The sequence below is a fragment of the Drosophila novamexicana genome, unplaced genomic scaffold (genome assembly GCF_003285875.2).
Source record: "Drosophila novamexicana strain 15010-1031.04,08,12 unplaced genomic scaffold, DnovRS2.1 tig00000434-arrow-pilon, whole genome shotgun sequence".
Lineage (NCBI taxonomy): Eukaryota > Metazoa > Arthropoda > Insecta > Diptera > Drosophilidae > Drosophila > Drosophila novamexicana.
In genome coordinates, this window is record NW_020824802.1 from 2031741 (window position 1) to 2051791 (window position 20051).

The 20051-nt window shown below is 36.0% G+C and overlaps 1 protein-coding gene across 1 annotated transcript in view; it reads right to left on the reverse strand.

Moving 5' to 3' along the window:
* The window catches only part of LOC115760380 (hemicentin-1), a 697894-nt gene that overhangs the window by 342384 nt on the left and 335459 nt on the right, over positions 1 to 20051 (reverse strand). Inside the window, exon 8 of the mRNA XM_030701676.1 lies at positions 4842 to 4986. Coding sequence (XP_030557536.1) covers positions 4842 to 4986 — 145 coding nt within the window. The remainder of the gene's footprint in view (positions 1 to 4841; positions 4987 to 20051) is intronic.

The following is a 20051-nucleotide window of genomic DNA, read 5'->3' on the forward strand; positions in this document are numbered from 1 at the left end:
CCAACCAATTTTGGCCTCCACACATGATTGTTTACGAGTTCACGCCTAAAAAGCGTAACCAGCCTGTCACCCTTCCAGTCCCTTCAATACAGGGTACCATTTCTGCCCCAAAAAACTAGCTTCATCTTCTGACCAATTTTTTATTCATTACCAGAATGTTAGAGGTCTCATTTCAAAGCTTTTAAAAGCTCTATTCATGGCCAGCACTTCCTTCGACTCCGATATAATAGCATTTTCAGAAACATGGCTAAACTCAACCATATCTGATTTTGAGATTTTATCTAATAACTTAATTTTGTATAAAAATGATCGGCCGACTCAAGGTGGTGGGGTGCTAACTGCCGTTCAACCCACTCTCCAGTCAGAACTTTTTGTTTTAGTACGCCTACTGACGCTGAGATTGTCTCAGTTAAGGTGTCTTTTCCTACACGGAATATCTATATAACATGCTCTTATGTCCCACCTTCTTCTGATATTTAAGTTCATATGAAACATATTACTTGTATTAAAGAAGTTTCTTCACACGTGCGTGATAATGACCTATTTATGGTGTTGGGTGATTTTAATTTGCCGAACATCTTTTGGTCATTATTCACTGCTGAAAATTATCTAGTGCCCTCAGCACAGCATGATTTTATAGACTGCATGCTTGATCTTTCGTTCTTTCAAATCAATTCAATTTCTAATCATTTGAATAGAACACTTGACTCTGTATTTGTTAACGACTACCTTATTTCAAATGTGTCTAGGTCCCCTCCTTTATCTCTTCCTGAGGATGTCTATCATCCTACTTTAGAGATTGAAATGCTCAATTGTAATCCTTTCATTTCGTGCTCATCAGCCAATAAGCCCCGATGTTGCTTTCGCAAAGGAAATTATTCTTTGCTGAATCAGCTTCTTTATGCAACTGATTGGTCTTTCTTATATAACTCGGTTGATATGAATACTGTCATTAATTTTTTTTATAACACCCTAAACTCCCTCTTAGATGTGTGTATTCCTAAGTCAATTCCTTCGACTACTTTTTCAAAACCACCCTGGTTTAGTCCCAGATTATCACATCTTAAAAAAGAAAAATCTAAATATTTGAAAAAGTTTAAAAAGTCTGGTTCGTGTACAGACTTGGCTAAATATTCCATAGCCAAGTCGAACTTCTTTCTTCTTAATTCTCAATGCTATGAGAATTATCTAACTCGTTGTAAAAGGCAATTTGCCCGAAATCCGAGACAGTTTTATAATTTTGTAAACTTGAAGCGTAAATCTTCAAGTTTGCCATCTTCTTTTTTTCTTGGCTTGGATAAAGCTAGCAATGACACTGATTCTGCTAACCTCTTTGCTAATTTTTTCCAATCAACTTACTCTTCAGTCTGTCCTAATACTAATTCTTACCCTTATACTATTTCTTCCGCTAGTTCTATACCTCCCACTATTTCACACTCCTCTCTCCTATTAGTTATAAACACTTTTTAAAATCTTCTTACTCTCCTGGGCCGGACAATATTCCAAGTTGTCTACTCAAGGAGTGTAGTTCTTCCCTTCTTTATCCATTGCTAAAGCTTTTTAATCTATCCCTTGAAACTTCTGTCTTTCCATCTTTTTGGAAAGAATCTTATATCATTCCTCTTCACAAGAAAGGTGGGAAGTCTGATATACAAAATTACAGGGGCATTGCAAAACTGTCCGCTATTCCAAAATTATTTGAAAAAATAATCACTTCGAATTAGCAGCATTTCTGCAAATCAGTTGTTTCCCCTGTTCAACATGGATTCGTAAAGAATCGGTCAACTACGACCAATCTGCTTGAGTTTACTTCCATGGTAAATGATGCTTTCCTTTCGAAAATGCAAACTGATGTCATTTGACTCTGTGCACCATGACATTTTACGTTTTAAACTTGACCGAACAGGTTTCCCTCTGTCTCTTTTGCTTTGGATTAATTCGTATTTAAAATTTAGGACCCTAAGACTAATGCTGAGGCTGACTACCTCTAAGGGGGTTTACGTGACTTCTGGTGTTCCTCAAGGTAGTCATCTTGGACCTTTACTCTTTACTCTTTTTATAAATGATCTCCCCTCTGTTATATCACATGCCCGTGTACTCATGTATGCGGACGATGTCAAACTTTTTCTATCATACACTAATCCCCTATATCATTCTCGTCTACAAGACGATTTGAATGCTATGCAACTTTGGTGTTCGGCCAATCAATTGCATATAAATTGTTCAAAGTGTATGTTTATGACATTTAATCGTACTACACCTTATCTTGTCAGTTATACAATCGACAATATCCCTTTGCAACGTATACTAGGCTTAATTTTTGATTCTAAACTCTGTTTCAATCTTCACATAGGTACCATCGTTAATGAGGCAAAAGGTGTACTTGGATTCATTAGGCGATGGTCTAAAGAGTTTAACGATCCTTTTATAACAAAACTTCTGTACATCTCTCTTGTTCGCCCTATCCTTGAATACTGCTCTTGCATCTGGTCTACGCAGTATAACAATAGCCAGGTTCGTATTGAATCTGTTCAGAAGCAATTTCTGCTTTTTGCCTTACGAGGTTTAAATTGGGACCCTTATCTTCGGTTGCCATCCTACTCCAGCAGAATGCTTCTTCTCAACCTTCCGTCGTTAACCAACCGTAGGATAATACTCGGTGTTGTCCTTCTACATAAGTTGATTATTGGCGACATAGATTCTTCTTTTCTGCTAGGGGGTCTTCAATTCTCTGTTCCGGCTAGACCAACCAGAAATTATCGCCCCTTATTCCTATCTACGTGCACAACAGACTACGCTATGCACAATCCTTTTCGCGTGCTATGTAAAAATAATAAATAATAATTAACAATCTTCTTACTTTCTTTTTTTCATATTTATTGTATTTTCTTTATTAATATATCAAATTAAGATTATTTTTAATTTTACTTGAGAACACTTTTTCCTTGTTGTAAGTACAACCTTCTGCTTAGATGTAGGCTCTTATAGCGTCACTGACAAAATTAGCTGTGAAAAGGGGCACAGCTGGCCGGACTGGCAAATAAAACACCTCCATCGGTCGGTGATGCTATTTAGAAAATTGTATCTTTAACTAGGCTTTTAGCATATAATTATATTGTATTGTATAACCTATTGAATAATGAGGAAGACACTCGGTTTGTCGACCACTAATAAATAATAAATAATAATTAATAAAAAAATATGTTAGATTTAGCTTTGAGTATTTACGTAAGCAATGATGTTTTAAAATTAGAACCACTTTCGTTTGTACAAACGAAACAAATTATAAATGAACACACAAAAATTAACAAAGTATTCCAGATAATTACAATAACCATATTTGTAATCATATTAATAAGTTTAACACTGTATTTAACATATAAGTTTAAAAGCATACCTAGGAAATTAATTATAAAATATAACAAACCAAAAGCAGAAGAAACAATTACAATAGTAGAAGTTACACCAATTGTAAAAGAAGAAAATGTTATACTATACCCAAACTTAAACACCTGAGGACAGGCTCTTTTCTAATGGTTGGGGGAGTGACATATCCATAGTCGCACCCACCCTTTAATATAACTTAGCACATAAGCACAAGTATAAACATTTCCAAGTCTAGTTAACAAAGAGCCTGGTGATAACATCGACATTGGGCAAGATCAAATTGTCCCCTTTTGGTAGACATAAACAATTCACCCTAAAAATCACGCCACTGTCAATGTTCTCACCAGAGCATTATCCCACGCATAATTGCTGACGCAGCTCAAACTTCACTCAATTTTGAGTCAAGCGAAGTTTGCTAAGCGACGGCAATGGTTAGATAAATTAGTTCAGATTCGGATTGTACTCAACATAAGTAACCTTCAGTGAAAATAATAAATTGAAATATATTTTTTTACATTGACTGAACGCGTAAAACTTAATTATATATATTTTATATTAAAGTTAAAATAAAAGTCTTTAAAATGTTATGGCGGGGACTAAAGATTGTTTCCATATACTATAAAAATGTTTAAAAAAAAAAAACAAAAATAATAGTTTAAATTGAAAATTTGTTTGAGTTTGATAAGATGGTAACCAAAAAGTTTGGTACAACTGTTTTTCAAGATATTTCCAAGCCTTCGGATGGTATTTCTTACAACCTCATCCTAAAGTTTACATAAGGTACCTAAGATTAAAATTTTATCTCTTACGGTCGGTTAAGACAAAAAGTTGCATTTATGGAGAAGCAAGACAAAACGCTGTTTCATCTTCTCATATTTACAACTCTCTCATAAAACTCTCTATCTTGGAGATTGTACGCATTATGTTCCGCATTGTTTCGAGTCCTTAATCATCTTTTCACCCCCTTTTCATGTGCTTTTAACAGATGAAGCGTGATATCTCTCAAAGCTCTCTACGACTAAGAATTCCCGGTTGTCTTAAACAAATAAATTAAGGGCATAGTGCTTACATTTGAAATGCCTTTTATAAAAGGGAATGTGAAATACGAATTGCTCCACTTTTAGTTGCACCAGTATCTCCCACACCGTACATCGCATATTTGCAGATTTAGCTGCGTTAAATAAAATGTGCTGTTTTTTGTTTTTTGGGTAAAACCATAACTTGAATTGGCTTACGGAAAGTAAGTAATACCAATCTTTACGTTGTACGAATATAATTGTGTAAAATTGAAATTTTTAATGATAAGCTTCAGCAACAACAACCTCAAACATAGTTTATATATATAGTATATCTGTCTATGAATGCGCGATAAGTTTCTTGCTTTCAATCTCCTAGTCAAGTGAAAGAAGCCGAATCTGTCTGCAAATATCTACAACAACAACAAATTTACTTACATTGAATATCCAATTTCCAACCATCTTCTAGAGGATCAGAATGAATAGCATGATTGTATGCCTTACATGATAGAAACGTTCCAGCATCGGCTTTGCTCAAGTTTATTGAGAGTGTGCTTGTGGTTTGATTTCCATCACTCGAAGTCTGAAATTAAGAATGACAACTATATTTATGCTGTGTGATTAAAATAATAATTTGTGTGTAACATGTTCTAATGTAAAAATCAAAAAGTTAAAAAAATTTTTACTTTCTGAAAAATTCATTTTGATACAAGTAAAAGGGTCTAGTCGGGAGTTCCCGACTAGGGAATACCCTGAACTTTCCTATGCCAACACCAAATGCGAAATGCGCTTGTTTGCTTCAGTAGTAATAACAAGTAAGAGACTCTAGTCGGAAGTTCCCGGCTAGGAGATACCCTGAACCCTCTTCTACCAACACCAAATGCAGCTCGCATTACGCGCTCGTTTAATTTAGCAGTAACAACAAGTAAGAGGTTCTAGTCGGGAGCTCCCGACTAGGGGATACCCTGAGCCCTCTTATTCCAACACCAAATAAATTAATAAAAATAGTTCCCTTGGCATGGCTCAAACTCGCGACAGACCGCACCACTTGCTATGCCTCTACTTAGCTGCCACACCAACAATTAAGTAAAAAGGAACCAAAATACCATTACAAAAACAAGTAAGTAAAAAATGTTCCCTTGGCAGGGCTCGAACTCGCAACTGACCGCATTACTTGCTGTCGACTCTACTCAACAGCCACACCAGCAAAAAAAAAAAAATAATACTTTCTCCGGTAGGGCTCGAACTCGCGACAGACCACACCACTTGCTATGCCTCTACTCAGCAGCCACACCAACAATTAAGTACTTATAATAAAAAAAGGAACTAAAATAACATTACAAAAAAAAGATGTAATTACCAATGACCAGTTACGAAGCAGACGCGCATGAATGCGTGTGTGTACATGTATACAGAAATTCTGCTGCTGCTGCCCCATTCAATCGCGCAGTTGCATATAACTTTGGTTTTTCTTAACCGATCTTTATAAAATTTTCAACAGTATAGAAGATTTGTGTATTCAGAAAAAGTCAATTACATTTAAATTGTGGGTTATATTGGTTGGCATTAAAAGTTGGGTTATTAACTTTATTTATAGCTATGTGGTGGTAACGGGGAGGTGGCGATGGGTATGAAATGTAAGATACTTGACATATATATAATATTCTAAAAGCAACATATCATGTTTGGTGACTCTAGCTCTTATTATTTACCCAATATTCTCAAAAAACAGGATGTCGTAACCGTATTTTATCGATTTCTTGGAAACGGAGTAAGTTATCGATTATCGGAAACAAACTCGATCTGCGCGGGGGAACTAGGAGCATCTACATCTAAAATTTCAAGTCTCTAGCTCTTAGAGGTTTTGAGATCCTTGCGTTTATACATACGGACGGACGGACAGACATGGCTAGATCGACTCTGCTATTGATGCTGCTTAAGAATATATATACTTTATGGGGTCGGAGAAGCTTCCGTCTGCCTGTTACATACATTTGCATTTTACAATATACCCTTCTTACCCATTTTTAATGTTTTCAGGATATAAAAATATGACAATCGAATAAAACTGAGAGCACACGAGGAACAGTGTGAACACAACGAACGTTTATTTCAAAGGCAAGAGCAATAACTACAGCTAAAATTTCATCTCCGACCACATAAAGTATATAGATATATATATATTATATCAGCATCAATAGCTGGGTCGATCTAGCCATGTCCGTCTGGCCGTCCGTATGTATAAACGAATGAGTTTCAGAACCTACCCGCACCACCTCCAACAAATTCGTTGAAGGCGGATTCATTTTTGTCATTGAGCAGAACATTTTAAAAATATGTTTCTGCTTCAAATTAAGTGACTTGACTAAATCTGCTAATTTTTCATTATATTAGGAATGCCCCTCTTCTTTGCGAAGCCACTAACAGTGCGAAGTGCGTAAATTAATTGTCGGGAAGCCCTGATTGCTTGGATGTCATGAGCATTATGTATATATATGCGAGTACCAATATGCCGTTTGCTTAAACTGTAAAAAACAGCTTAATCGATTGGGCATAAACTATCTAAAGCGTTAGGGAGCTGAACATAACTATCTATAAGTCCTATTTTCAATATTGCTTCAGATTCACTGAGTAAGTTTCGCAACTGTTGCCTACACCTCCTTAACCCAATTCGATGTTCGGTTAATCAGGTATTGATTAAAATCCCAGCGTTAAACATCAGTGAACGGGCTTTCGGGTGGATATTTCCGTACCTGATATATGTATTTCCCCTATCTGCTGACACTTTTGCTTTATTGTTATTTTGCTCCAGCTAATCTCGTAACAAATTTCTGATGCTTTTCATTCTGTACATTTTTTGTTAAGATATCTGCAACATTTTTATTTGTTTCCCACAAATTAATACAAGCTATTTTCAATGATAGAACCTCTCGTATGCAATGCTATTTAATATGGATATGCTTTGTTCGCTTATTGAGTACAGGATTAGCTGCAATTTGATGAGCGCTCAAATTGACACCATAGATTTCCACGGGCTCTGTTGGGGGATGAAACTTAATCTCTTCCAGTAGTCGTCGCAGATATATTCTGCCGTCGTTGATAAGGCATTCTTCCTCAGTACTGCTCTGAGCGACCACTCCTTGTTTTTTCGATTCCCATGGAAATGCTGGACCTCCAAGGTAAAATCCGAAGTCAGTATACGATTTTCTATCCAGACTGTTATTAGCCCAGTCTGCATCGAAAAATGCATGCAAGCCTTGACCAGTTTTGCGATATTGGAGTTTTAAGTCAATTGTCTTTGCCAGGCAGCGCAAGACGTGCTTTGCGGCAGATTCATGCTCGTGATGCGGATCAGTATTCCGGTGCACTAGCTTACATACGGAATGAGCTATATCTGGCCTAGTCGAAATGGCTAGATACGTAAGTGATTCAATAAGTGATTGGTATCTAACCACGTCTGCTTTGCTGCATTTGCCTTCGTTTCAGCTTATTTGGAATCCGTATTTCTCCTAAAGGCACATTATATACAGTTTTTCACAAGCAGCGTTTGGAACAAGCTATTATTAAATCTATGTGGATGATACACCTACAAAAATAAACGTATATTCTGAAATATTTTTACAAGCATGGTTCATTTTGTGTGGCCTTAAATCTCAGCATTTTTAACGCGTCATCTAGAGTGCCCCACCACGCTCTGCCTGACTGCTTGAGTCCCTACAACCACTAGACAAACATGTAGAGTGGACATGCAGTATAAAATAATGGGGCTACGTGTTTTATACGCGGCAGGTCCAAAGTCGTCTTCGTTTTTGTTCGCAATAGAGTAAGAAGTACATATGATTTGTGTGGTAGAAGGGCATCGCCGCCTTTTTTGTCGCTCACACTACAGAAAATTCAAGCTCACAGACACAGATAACAAGTAAGAGATTCTAGCCGGGAGCTCCCGACTAGGGGATACCCTGATCCCTCTTCTTCCAACATCAAATGCATATATATATTCTCTTTTAGAAGCTATATGTCAAGTTTAGTGACTCTAGCTCTTATTATTTACCAAAATTGCCCAAAAGACAGGATTTCGATATCGATTTTTATTTATTGCTTGGAAACGGAGCAAGTTATCGATTATCGGAAACAAACTCGATCTGCGCGGGAACTAGGAGCATCTACATCTAAAATTTTAAGTCTCTAGCTCTTATAGGTTCTGAGATCCTTGCGTTCATACATACGGACGGACGGACGGACAGACAGACGGACATGACAAGATCGACTCGGCTATTGGTGCTGATCAAGAATATATATACTTTATGGGGTCGAAGATGCTTCCTTCTGCCTGTTACATACATTTGGATTTTGCACAAATACAATATACCCTTATACTCATTTTTAATGGGTTCAGGGTATAAAAAACAGCGATGCCTTTCTATTGCACACTTTGCTGTCCGAATAGAAGTTTATATGCAACGACGGGACATACAAAACATTATTCAATAGAATATAGTGAATATTTATTTGTCTGCCGGTTACATAATTCGTGATGTTTCTTTTTAAACGACACAAACAAATTTATTTCAAAACACATGCGTAGTGGTGCCACTGTCCAGGCACCTTTACTTGCATGTTATTTTTGGCTGTGTACAAACATTTTTGTTGCCGTCCTTCGTTTTAATTTTCGCACTGCTTTTGTTGCTCTCGCTTCTCTTTGCATTCCGCCGATGTGTGCCCGCGTTTATCGCAAATGAAACACATTCCATTGAATTTCCAATCTTTCTTTGCGCGACCTTCGTTCTTGTGTTCACTTTTTTCCGAACAAGCGCTCACGAAGAATGCCTTCTGTTTGTTGCCTATTTCAGAATTTTGTGATATTCTTTCAGCCTTTGCCAAAAAGTTTATTTTAAGTACATCAAAATATTGCAACGTCCATTGCAAAAACGAAATGTTCATATTCCGGGCTTAGACATGACAGCAATATAATTACTTTTAACTCGTCTTGCAAATCAATGCTTACTTCAGTTAACTTGTCAATAACTTGGATTAACGAATTTATATACTGAGGTAGTCAAATGAATTTACACAATTTGTAGTTTTTTGAGCTTTCAACTTTAATTGCTTATTGCTGCTGCTTCGGTTCTGAGATACCAAAAAAACGGTTATTGTCGTGTTTCTACATCTATGCAGAATCAAATGAAAGAAAAATTAGAAATTAAAACTGTTCATGGGCTTAAAATATAAGCACTGAACTGAGGCTCATCAGTTGTCAAAAGTATTTACACACATTTTTTTTGCGTCAAAATTATTTACACACAGTTTCTTTCATTGATTTATGTGTATAATATTCAATTTAAACGAAATATTTTGTAAACATATAATTAAATCAATTAATATCTAGTTACACCACCTTTGGCATCAATGACTGCTTAGAGTCTTGCTGGTATGGACAGGACTAAGTTGCGCGCAAACTCAAGAGTTAATTTGGACCAAATTTCTATCAACGGTCCTCTGACTCTTAACATAAGCCCAAATATTTTCGATAATTTTCACATCGGGGCTTTGTGGGGGCTAGGGAACTACCGCCTGATTAAGGTCTTTCAGGAACTTGGTTGGTACTCGACCCTTATGGCATGGAACATTGTCCTGCTGTAGGATCCAGTCATACGTGGAGAATAGTCCGTTTGCCGAGTTCCAGTTTGATCTAGTGTACCCTCTATCGGTACCAAGTCTCCAAATCCATAATAACTAAAACAGCCCCAGAACATCACCGTGCCACCACCAAACCTGTTGATTGGCTGAACTGCTTTACCCTTTAGTTGTTTTGGGAGATGCAAAAATTGCTTGCCAAAGGATCCGTGAATCTGAAACGCAACTTCATCTGACCATAAAACATCAAATCAAAACTCGAGAGGCTTCTCTATGTACCCCAAGGCAAATGCGAGACGTTTTTCCTTGTTTGTTGGGGTAATGTCAACTACTTTACGAGCAACATAGGTGTTTATGTCAACTTCCTTCCAGTTAACATTTTCGAAGCTTCAGCAATTTTAACAGGACTTATAATGGGATTGTTAGTACAACTCGTATTATGTGTCTGCATTCTCTTGGGTCCAACACAGGTATTCGGCCAGCTCTTGTTTTATTTTCCAAATTTCCGTGTGTGTCTTTCTTTTTAACTAAATTGTACACCGTTTTTCGCGATATTTTGTAAAAATCTGGCAATTCAGATGCAGAAGTACCAGCTTTAAATTTAGTTACAATCTCGGCTAGATGCTCAACTGATAGTTACTTTGTTTTTGGCATATTACTAATTAAATGCTTTAATTTTTCTATTAACTTAACTGTTAACAGTTAGCTTAAATTCCAATTAACAGATCAACATCAACTAGAACTTTACTTACTCAATGCATTGTGTAAATAATATTGACGCAAAGAAAATGTGTGTAAATACTTTTAACAACTGATAAGCATCAGTTCGAAGGCATCAATTTTTTGTCTATGAACAGCTATCATTTCCAATTCTTCTTTCATTTGCCTCTGCAGAGATCAAGAAACGCGACAGTCACCGTTATTTTTGCATCTGACTTCCAATAAAAACAACAACAAGTAAGAGGCTCTAGTCGGGAGCTCCCGACTAGGGGATACCCTAAACCCTCTTCTTCCAACATCAAATATATATATATATATATACATATATATTTTTATATATATATATATTCTATTTTTATGTCAAGTTTGGTGACTCTAGCTTTTATTATTTACCAAAATTGCCCAAAAAACAGGATATCGATATAGATTTTTATCGATTGCTTGGAAACGGAGGAAGTTATCGAATATTTGAAACAAACTCGATCTGCGCGGGTTCTAGGAGCACCTACATCTAAAATTTCATGTCTCTAGCTCTTATAGGTTCTGAGATCCTTGCGTTTATAAATTCGGACGGACGGACGGACGGACGGACAGACAGACGGACATGGCTAGATCGACTCGGCTATTGATGCTGATCAAGAATATTTGTACTTAATGGGGTCGGAGAAGCTTACTTCTGCCTGTTACATACATTTGGATTTTGCACAAATACAATATACCCTTATACCCATTTTTAATGGGTTCAGGGTATAAAAAGCTTTTAAAGTTAAAAAGGCGAAATATTCCTAGTTGTCTACTCAAGGAGTGTAGTTCTTCCCTTCCATTTCCATTGCTAAAGCTTTTTAATCTATCCCTTGAAACGTCTGTCTTTGCATCTCTTTGGAAAGAATCTTATATCATTCCTCTTCACAAGAAAGGTGGGAAGTCTGATATACGAAATTACAGGGGCATTGCACACTGTCCGCTATTCCTAAATTATTTGAAAAAATAATCACTTCGAATTTGCAGCATTTCTGCAAATCAAATACCTATTCAACATGGATTCGTAAAGAATCGCTTGAGTTTACTTCCTTGGTAAATGATGCTTTCCTTCCGAAAATGCAAACTGATGTCATTTACACTGACTTCAGTAAGGCGTTTGACTCTGTGCACCATTACATTTTACTTTTTAAACTTGACCGAATAGGTTTCCCCCTGTCTCTTTTGCTTTGCATTAATTCTTATTTAAAAGGTAGGACCCAAAGAGTATTGCTGAGGCTGACTACCTCTAAACGGGTTCACGTTACTTCTGGTGTTCCTCAAGGTAGTCATCTTGGACCTTTACTCTTTTTATAAATGATCTCCCCATCTAAATTGTTCAAAGTGTATGTTTATGTCTTTTAATCGTACTACACCTTCTCTTGTCAGTTTTACAATCGACAATATCCCTTTGCAACGTATACTAACAGTTAAGGATCTAGGCGTAATTTTTGATTCTAAACTCTGTTTCAATCTTCACATAGATACCATCGTTAATGAGGCAAAAGGTGTACTTATTAAACGATGGTCTAAAGAGTTTAACGATCCTTTAATAACAAAACTTCTGTACATCTCTCTTGTTCGCCCTATCCTTGAATACTGCTCTTGCTGACCTCCAGTTTATCACAGACTCCATCCCATAGTTCTTTGTGAATTAGAGCACTTTTGATCTGCATACTCCATGCATCGTAGTTTTTATCGTTCAACTTCACGATTTGAAATTGACTCAATGTGTCTTATTTATACTTTTGTGACTCTGGGCCCATAACCAATGTTAGTGGAAAAGAGTCTGCACAGGGCAATAAAGTAGCAAGTATGAGGTTCTAGTCGGTAGCTCTCGATACCCTGAACCGGATACTCTGAACCCTCTTATTCCAACACCAAATGCAGATCGCGCTACGCGCTCGTTTGTAGTAATAAGGATAAATTGAGAACAAAAAGTTCCCTTGGCAGGGCTCGAATTTGGAATTGACAGCTACCGCCTCTACTCAACAGACAAAAAAAAATTGTTTCCTCCGTGGGATTCGAACTCGCAACAAACTGCAGCACAGACAACAATGCAATCGCAATGCTGTTGATTGCATACAGAAGTGCAATTTGCGCTAGCTGCTGCTAACACGTGCGCAGTCAAAACACATAACTTGTGTGCGTGTTTCTTAACCAATCTTAATGAAACATCTTAATGTGCTTTAGAATATTTGTGTATTCTCAAAAAGTCAATTGGATTAAATTGATAGGCATACAAGTTGGGTTGTTAACTTAATTTATAATTTTGTGGTGGTAGCAGGTAGGGGGCGATAGATATAAAATAAAAGATACATGATACATATACTATTCTATAAGCAATATATCAGGTTTGATGACTGACCAGCTCCTGTTATTTACCAAAATTGCTCAAAACACAGGATTTCGATATCGTATTTGAGCGACTACCTGGAAACGGGATAACTTATCGAACATTGGAAACAAACTGGTACTGCGCATGGACTAGGAGGACCTACAGCTAAAATTTCATCTCCAACCCCATAAAGTATATATATATATATTTTTGATCAGCATCAATAGCTAAGCCGATCTAGCCTTGTCCGTCTGGCCGTCCGTATGTATAAACGATAGAATTTCGGAACCTACCCACACCACCTCCAACGAATTCGTTGAAGGCGGATTCAATTTTGGCATTGAGCAGAATATATGAAAAATATGTTTTCTGCTTTATATTAAGTAACCTGACTTAATCTGCTAATCTTTCATTGTACATTAGACTCTTCTTTGCGAAGCCACTAACAGTGCGAAGTGCGTGAACTATTTGACGGATTGTTATACCCTTTGATTTATGATAATGGAATGGTAGATATGCTACACCTCCCTATTTAAAGAAATGACGTAATACATGTAGTCATTTAGTGTTAGTGTTAATATGTTGTATTTAATTTAAAAAAAAATAAAATAAATTTGTTACCTATTATAAATTAATGTTTTGAAAATAATTTTATCTGTTTTTTTTTTTTAACGTTTATGTTCGTTGACAAATTTTTATTTTTAATATATTTGAATTTACGTTTTATTTTATTTAAAGCTTTCTTGGAAGAATAAAACAAACAATTTTTCTTTTCAGGTTGATCAGAACTTTTTTTTTACATGAAATGTTTCATTGAATATATTTTTTTAGCCTATGTACTTTTTGTTTCTTAACTTTACTATCTTTAATAAAAATGTTGTCATTATCTTCTATTTTCTCTACTATATATGGTCCTAAATATACTGGGTCTAATTTGTGCCCTGTTTCGTTTCTTATAAGTACTTTATCTCCTACTTTTAATTCAAAATTTTATGTTTTTTCATCATATGCTAATTTCCTATAAGCCTTGGCTTTTTCTAACATAATTCTAGCCAAATAGGATCTGTGTAATTAGTTTTGTTTAATTCTATGAACTTTTTTGGTAGTCTGCCAAATACTAGTTCGTATGGACAATACTCATGCGTTGCTGATGGTGTCGTGTTGAAGCAATGAAAGTGAAATATTAAATCCAGACATCCCAGTCAGTTTTGTCTGCAGAGATGTATGAACGAATGTATTTATTAAATGTTCGATGACTTCGTTCTATTGTCCCTAATGTTTGATGATGATATGCAGAAGAGGTGAGATTCTTGATCTTCATATACTTGTATAAATCAGTTAAAATCTGGTTTTTATACTCTGTTCCCATGTCCGATATGAACGTCTTCATTGGACCGAACTTGAGTATGAAATTTTCGAATATAGCCTTTGCGACATTATTTGCGCTTTTGTTTTTTATTGGAATGGCTACTAAGTATTTTGTAAGGTCATAAATTAATGTGACTATGTATTCATTGCCATTTTCCGATTTGGGTAGCGGACCAACTGTAATCACTATCACTATATCGAAAGCATTCACAGGTGTTTCTCTGAGAGTCAAAGGAGTTTTTGTGTGCGTCTTTGTTTAAGACAGTTGGCATTTTCGACATCTACGTACGTACTCTTTTATATGACGTGTCATATTTTTCCAGTAGTAGTGTCTTTTTATTTTCGTTAGCGTTCTTGTTATGCCGCTATGACCTCCTTGAAATGGGTCGTAATGGTATGTAGACAGTATTTGTTGTATCTCTTTTTATACCCTGAACCCTTTAAAATGGGTATAAGGGTATATTGTGTTTGTGCAAAATCCAAATGTATGTAACAGGCAGAAGGAAGCATCTTCGACCCCATAAAGTGTATATTCTTGATCAGCACCAATAGTCCAGTCGATCTAGCCATGTCCGTATGTCTGTCCGTCTGTCCGTCCGTCCGTCTATCCGTATGTATGAATGTTAGGATCTCAGAACCTATGGGAGCTAGAGATTTTAGATGTAGGTGCTTCTAGTGCCTGCGCAGATCGAGTTTGTTTCCGATAATCGATAACTTACTCCGTTTCCAAGCAATCGATAAAAATCTATATCGATATCCTGTGTTTTGGGCAATTTTGGTAAATAATAAGAGCTAGAGTCACCAAACTTGACATATAGCTTCTAAAATAGAATATATATGTATATGCATTTGATGTTGGAAGAAAAGGGTTCACGGTATCCACTAGTCGAGAGCTCCCGACTAGAACCTCTTAGTTGTTTATAATATACCTGCTTCTGTGTCAAGCCTTTGGAAGAACTGACCTAAGTCGAGGATTCCATTAGTATATAAATCGCTAACTTCAATTCTTGCGGTAATTTTATTTCTATGTTTAAATAAACATTTCGATTCTGGTATGCGCAAGGTCACTACTTTTCGTACTTCATCATTTGTAATGACTTAATGTGCGTTGGGCTTATATACATTTTTATAACTTTGCCTTTGCAGAAGTTCATAATTTTCTACTGTACAGTTTTTATTTTGTCTACTTTGTCGCCTGGTAGTGACTTTCAGGACTTTATGTTGCAAGCTCTAGCCGCATGCGAGCTAATTTCGAACTGGGATTAATCATAGAAAAAAGATATGTCAATGGTCTGTGATCCATTTCAATAGTAAAGTGTTTGCCATTAATATATGGTCTAAAATGGGTAATTGCCTAATGAATTGCCGCTAACTCTTGTTCTGTTGTGCTCTTATTGCTTTCCCCTTTTGTAAATGAACGAGATGCATAATCTATTGGGAGCTGAATTCCGTCACGGTTCCGAGTTAGAACCGCTCCGCAAGCTTGTTTAGTAGCATCTGTTATAATGCAAAATTCTTTTCGAAAATCAGGACAAATTACTTGTCATCTGGCAATACTCCTTTGGCAGTGCATTTGTGACCTAAGAATGTCACTTCACGCATGAAAAATGAACATTTTTCAACTTGAGATTATATTTCCTACATACATTAAAAACATCAGTTAAGTTTTTAATCATGTGTTTTTCGGAACATCCTATCACCATTTAGTCATCCATATAAAGGAATGGCTGAGAGGGTTCTAAACCAAAGAATGCTATAGTCATCATTCTCTGAAATGAATTTTGTGCTATTTTAAGACTCGTTGAAAAAGATGTTCTATTTCTTGAATTTTCTTTAAGTTCAATTTGGTGGTAACCTGACATTAAGTCAAGGCATGAAAAGTATTTAGCTCTGCCCAGTTGGTCTAGAATATCATCAATTATAGGGAGAGGGCATTTATCAGAAAGTAGTTTTTTGTTGATTTGGCGATAGTCAATTACTAATCGCCATTTCTTTTCTTCCGAATTTGGTAATGATTTTTTCGGAACTAACAAGAGTGGGCTGTTATACTCGGATACGGACGGTTCTACGATTTTGTCATTTATTATTTATTTATTTATGTATTTATTATTATCGACGTGGCTATGCGGGCTTCTGTAGTTTTTTATATAGATGAGTTCATCATGTTTAAGTCTTAATGTTTGTTTATAAAAATTAATTTTTGTTATTGGTTCGGCTTCCAGTCCGAACGCATCACTATACTTGGTGCATAATTCTGTTAGTTGACTTTTGAATTGTTCTGTAAAATTTACCTTTAATTTTGAAAGCACTTGCTTGCTTCTATTTTCTGAATTAGTGTTATGAATGTCATAATCTGTTAAGTTTTCATATTGGATTTTGTTTACTTTGACCAATTGGTCGAAATAAGTTGTGTTTAGAAGGCGAATGTATACATGTTTGGATGCAGCTATTGTATTTGCAACATAAATTCCATTATGTATTTCTTGATTAGGAACAAATATATCATCATTTACTGTACTAATGTCTATTTTTTTAATTACTTGGGATCTGGGTGGCAGAAGAACTGTATTGTTGCCAGCACTATATTATCGGAACATAAATAGGATAATTTAAATTTTTTTTGGTCTAATTATAAACCAGTTTTCAATTGGTTTGAAATCCAATTGACAGTTGAATTTTTAAGATAATCAAAGCCTATTATTCCATCACACGTTATTGAAAAATCTGAATCTACTAAATGAAATTCGTGTGGAATAATATATTTTGTTGATTGAAGTTCTATTGAAGTTAAGATTTTATTACACCTTGGCCTATGCCTTGGATGTTTATAATTTTTTCTTCTTGAATTTTAAAATTATCTGAATTTATTTTTAAAAGTGAGATATCTGCACCAGTATCTATTAGGAATGTTAGTTTATTTTCAGATGAATGACTATAAAAAGTGACATATATATTATGACTGTAATTGATGGAATGAACCTTTGCATTCACTGGCTGTTTCATAAAAGGTCCTGAGAGTTTTCCGGCGCATTTTGCGCCACTCTCACATTGTTATTATTACCTTGGTTGGAGTTATCTCGGCGTCTTCCTCGATTTTGGCCTCGTCTTCCTCCACGGTTATTGTAATTATTTTTGTTGTTGTTGTTACCGCCACGGTTGTAATTGTTGTGGTTGTAATTTCTGCCACGATTATAACATCGGCCTCCTCTACTATTGTTGTTTGCACCTCGTCGATAATACAGGACAGTGTTACTTTGACCTGTTATCCCCGTGCAACTATTGACAAATTTGGAAACGGCATCATTCATATTTGTGAATTTGCCTGCCTGCATGATAAGTTTTACCTTATCAATTGAACAATTTTGAGTCATAGCTTTTACAGCTGTTGTAATGCTGTATTTGTTTGCAAGTGATTGGCTTAGACCTTCACTGATATAGGCGCCTTCAAGGGCCTTTGCTAGTTTTTCCACCTCTTGGGTGTATTGGTTAGCCGTTTTATTTTTCTGTTGTAGATTTAGAAAATTAGCAGATACAACTTCTACCGATTCTCCTTTTACTGGATTTGATCGTTGCGTGATGATTGCAGCAATTGTCTGCTCATTACTTATTAAATTTCTCGCATGGCATTTTAGCTTTGTTTTTATAAGGCTTATGGCTGTTAGCTCATGTGTGCCTTAAAAGGTTTCTAATAGATTCAAAGAATCTAGAAAAGATTGTAGATTTTCCGGCTTAGCGTCAAACTCTGATATCAGAGATGTGGCTAGCTTAACAAATTCTACAACTGTTTGAGCCATTTCAGAAATTTTTATTATTTCCTGTTTGGTTTCGATTGGATCGCTTTCTTCTAGTGTTTCAATATCACTATCGGATTCAGCGTCGCTTGGTTGAATTGATTTGTTTAATTCTATTAATTGGTAGGGAACAAACTCCGCCAATTGATTTAGACTTTCTGGCACGTTTATCTGAATATGTCGCCTATTGGTGACAGCAATCAATCTTGTGTTTAGGGATTTTATTTACCCTTAAACATTTACTATTGTGCTCAGATGTGTATTTATTTATATATATATTTACTAAGGTAACTATATTATTGTATTCTCTTACTAATATTTCTGTATAGTTTTTTAGTGTTTCCGCTTTTATAACTGAATCATTAATGGTGCATTTGTAAGATTTAGCAAATTTGTAACGAAATGCGTCGATATGTTTCGCAATTTCGTTCTATTCCATTGTTTTACTGGAATTTTCTTACTTTTCTAAGCGTACTAACCATGTAGTTGCTATACCTAAATGTGGGTCTTCTTTTTCTGTTAATTTTACCCTGACATATGATAGTGTTAAAAGCACCATTGCCTTTTCTGCTTTATCGCAGTGCATAAGTGGGCTACAGATTCCGCTGAAAGCTTCTATATAATCAGTCTAGAACTCATATACTGATATGTATTCGATATGGGAATGTAAAACTCTAATGACATTAATGCGTAAATTTGGAAAGCTTTCGTAAACGTTATCTATTTTTATTAATTTTTATACCCTGAACCCATTCAAAATGGGTACAAGGGTATATTGTATTTGTGCGAAACCCAAATGTATGTAACAGGCAGAAGGAAGCATCTCCGACCCCATAAAGTATATATATTCTTGATCAGCATCAATAGCTGAATCAATCTAGCCATGTCCGTCTGTCTGGCCGTCCGTGCGTCCGTCCGTCCGTCCGCCCGTCCGAATGTATGAACGCAAGGATCTCAGAACCTATAAGAGCTAGAGACTTGAAATTTTAGATGTATGTGATCCTAGTGCCTGCGCAGATCGAGTTTGTTTCCGATAATCGATAACTTACTCCGTTTCCAAGCAATCGATAAAATACGGTTACGACATCCTGTTTTTTGAGCAGATTGGGTAAATAATAAGAGCTAGAGTCACCAAACATGATATGTTGCTTCTAGAATATTATATATATGTCAAGTATCTTTCATTTTATACCCATCGCCACCTCCCCGATATCACCCCAGAGCTATAAATAAAGTTAATAACCCAACTTTTAATGCCAACCAATATAAGCCACAATTTAAATGCAATTGACTTTTTGAGAATACACAAATATTCTATGGTACAATAAGATATACTGTAGAAAATTTCATAAAGATCGGTTGAGAGAAATCCAAAGTTATATGTAACTGTCCGTCTATGTCCGTCCGTCCGTATGTATGAACGCAAGGATCTCAGAACCTATAAGAGCTAGAGATATTTTAGATGTAGATGCTCCTATTTCCCGCGCAGATCGAGTTTGTTTTCGATAATCGATAACTAATTCCGTTTCCAAGCAATCGATAAAAATCAATATCGATAGCCTGTCTTTTGTGCAATTTTGGTAAATAATAAGAGTCACCAAACTTGACATATAGCTTCTAAAATGGAATATATATATGCATTTGATGTTGGAAGAAGAGAGTTCAGGGTATCCCCTAGTCGGGAGCTCCCGACTAGAACCTCTTACTTGTTTTACTTGGCATTATGCCATTAAGCACTTCGCACTTTGTTCAACTAGACTGCAGCCTGTGAGTCCTGTC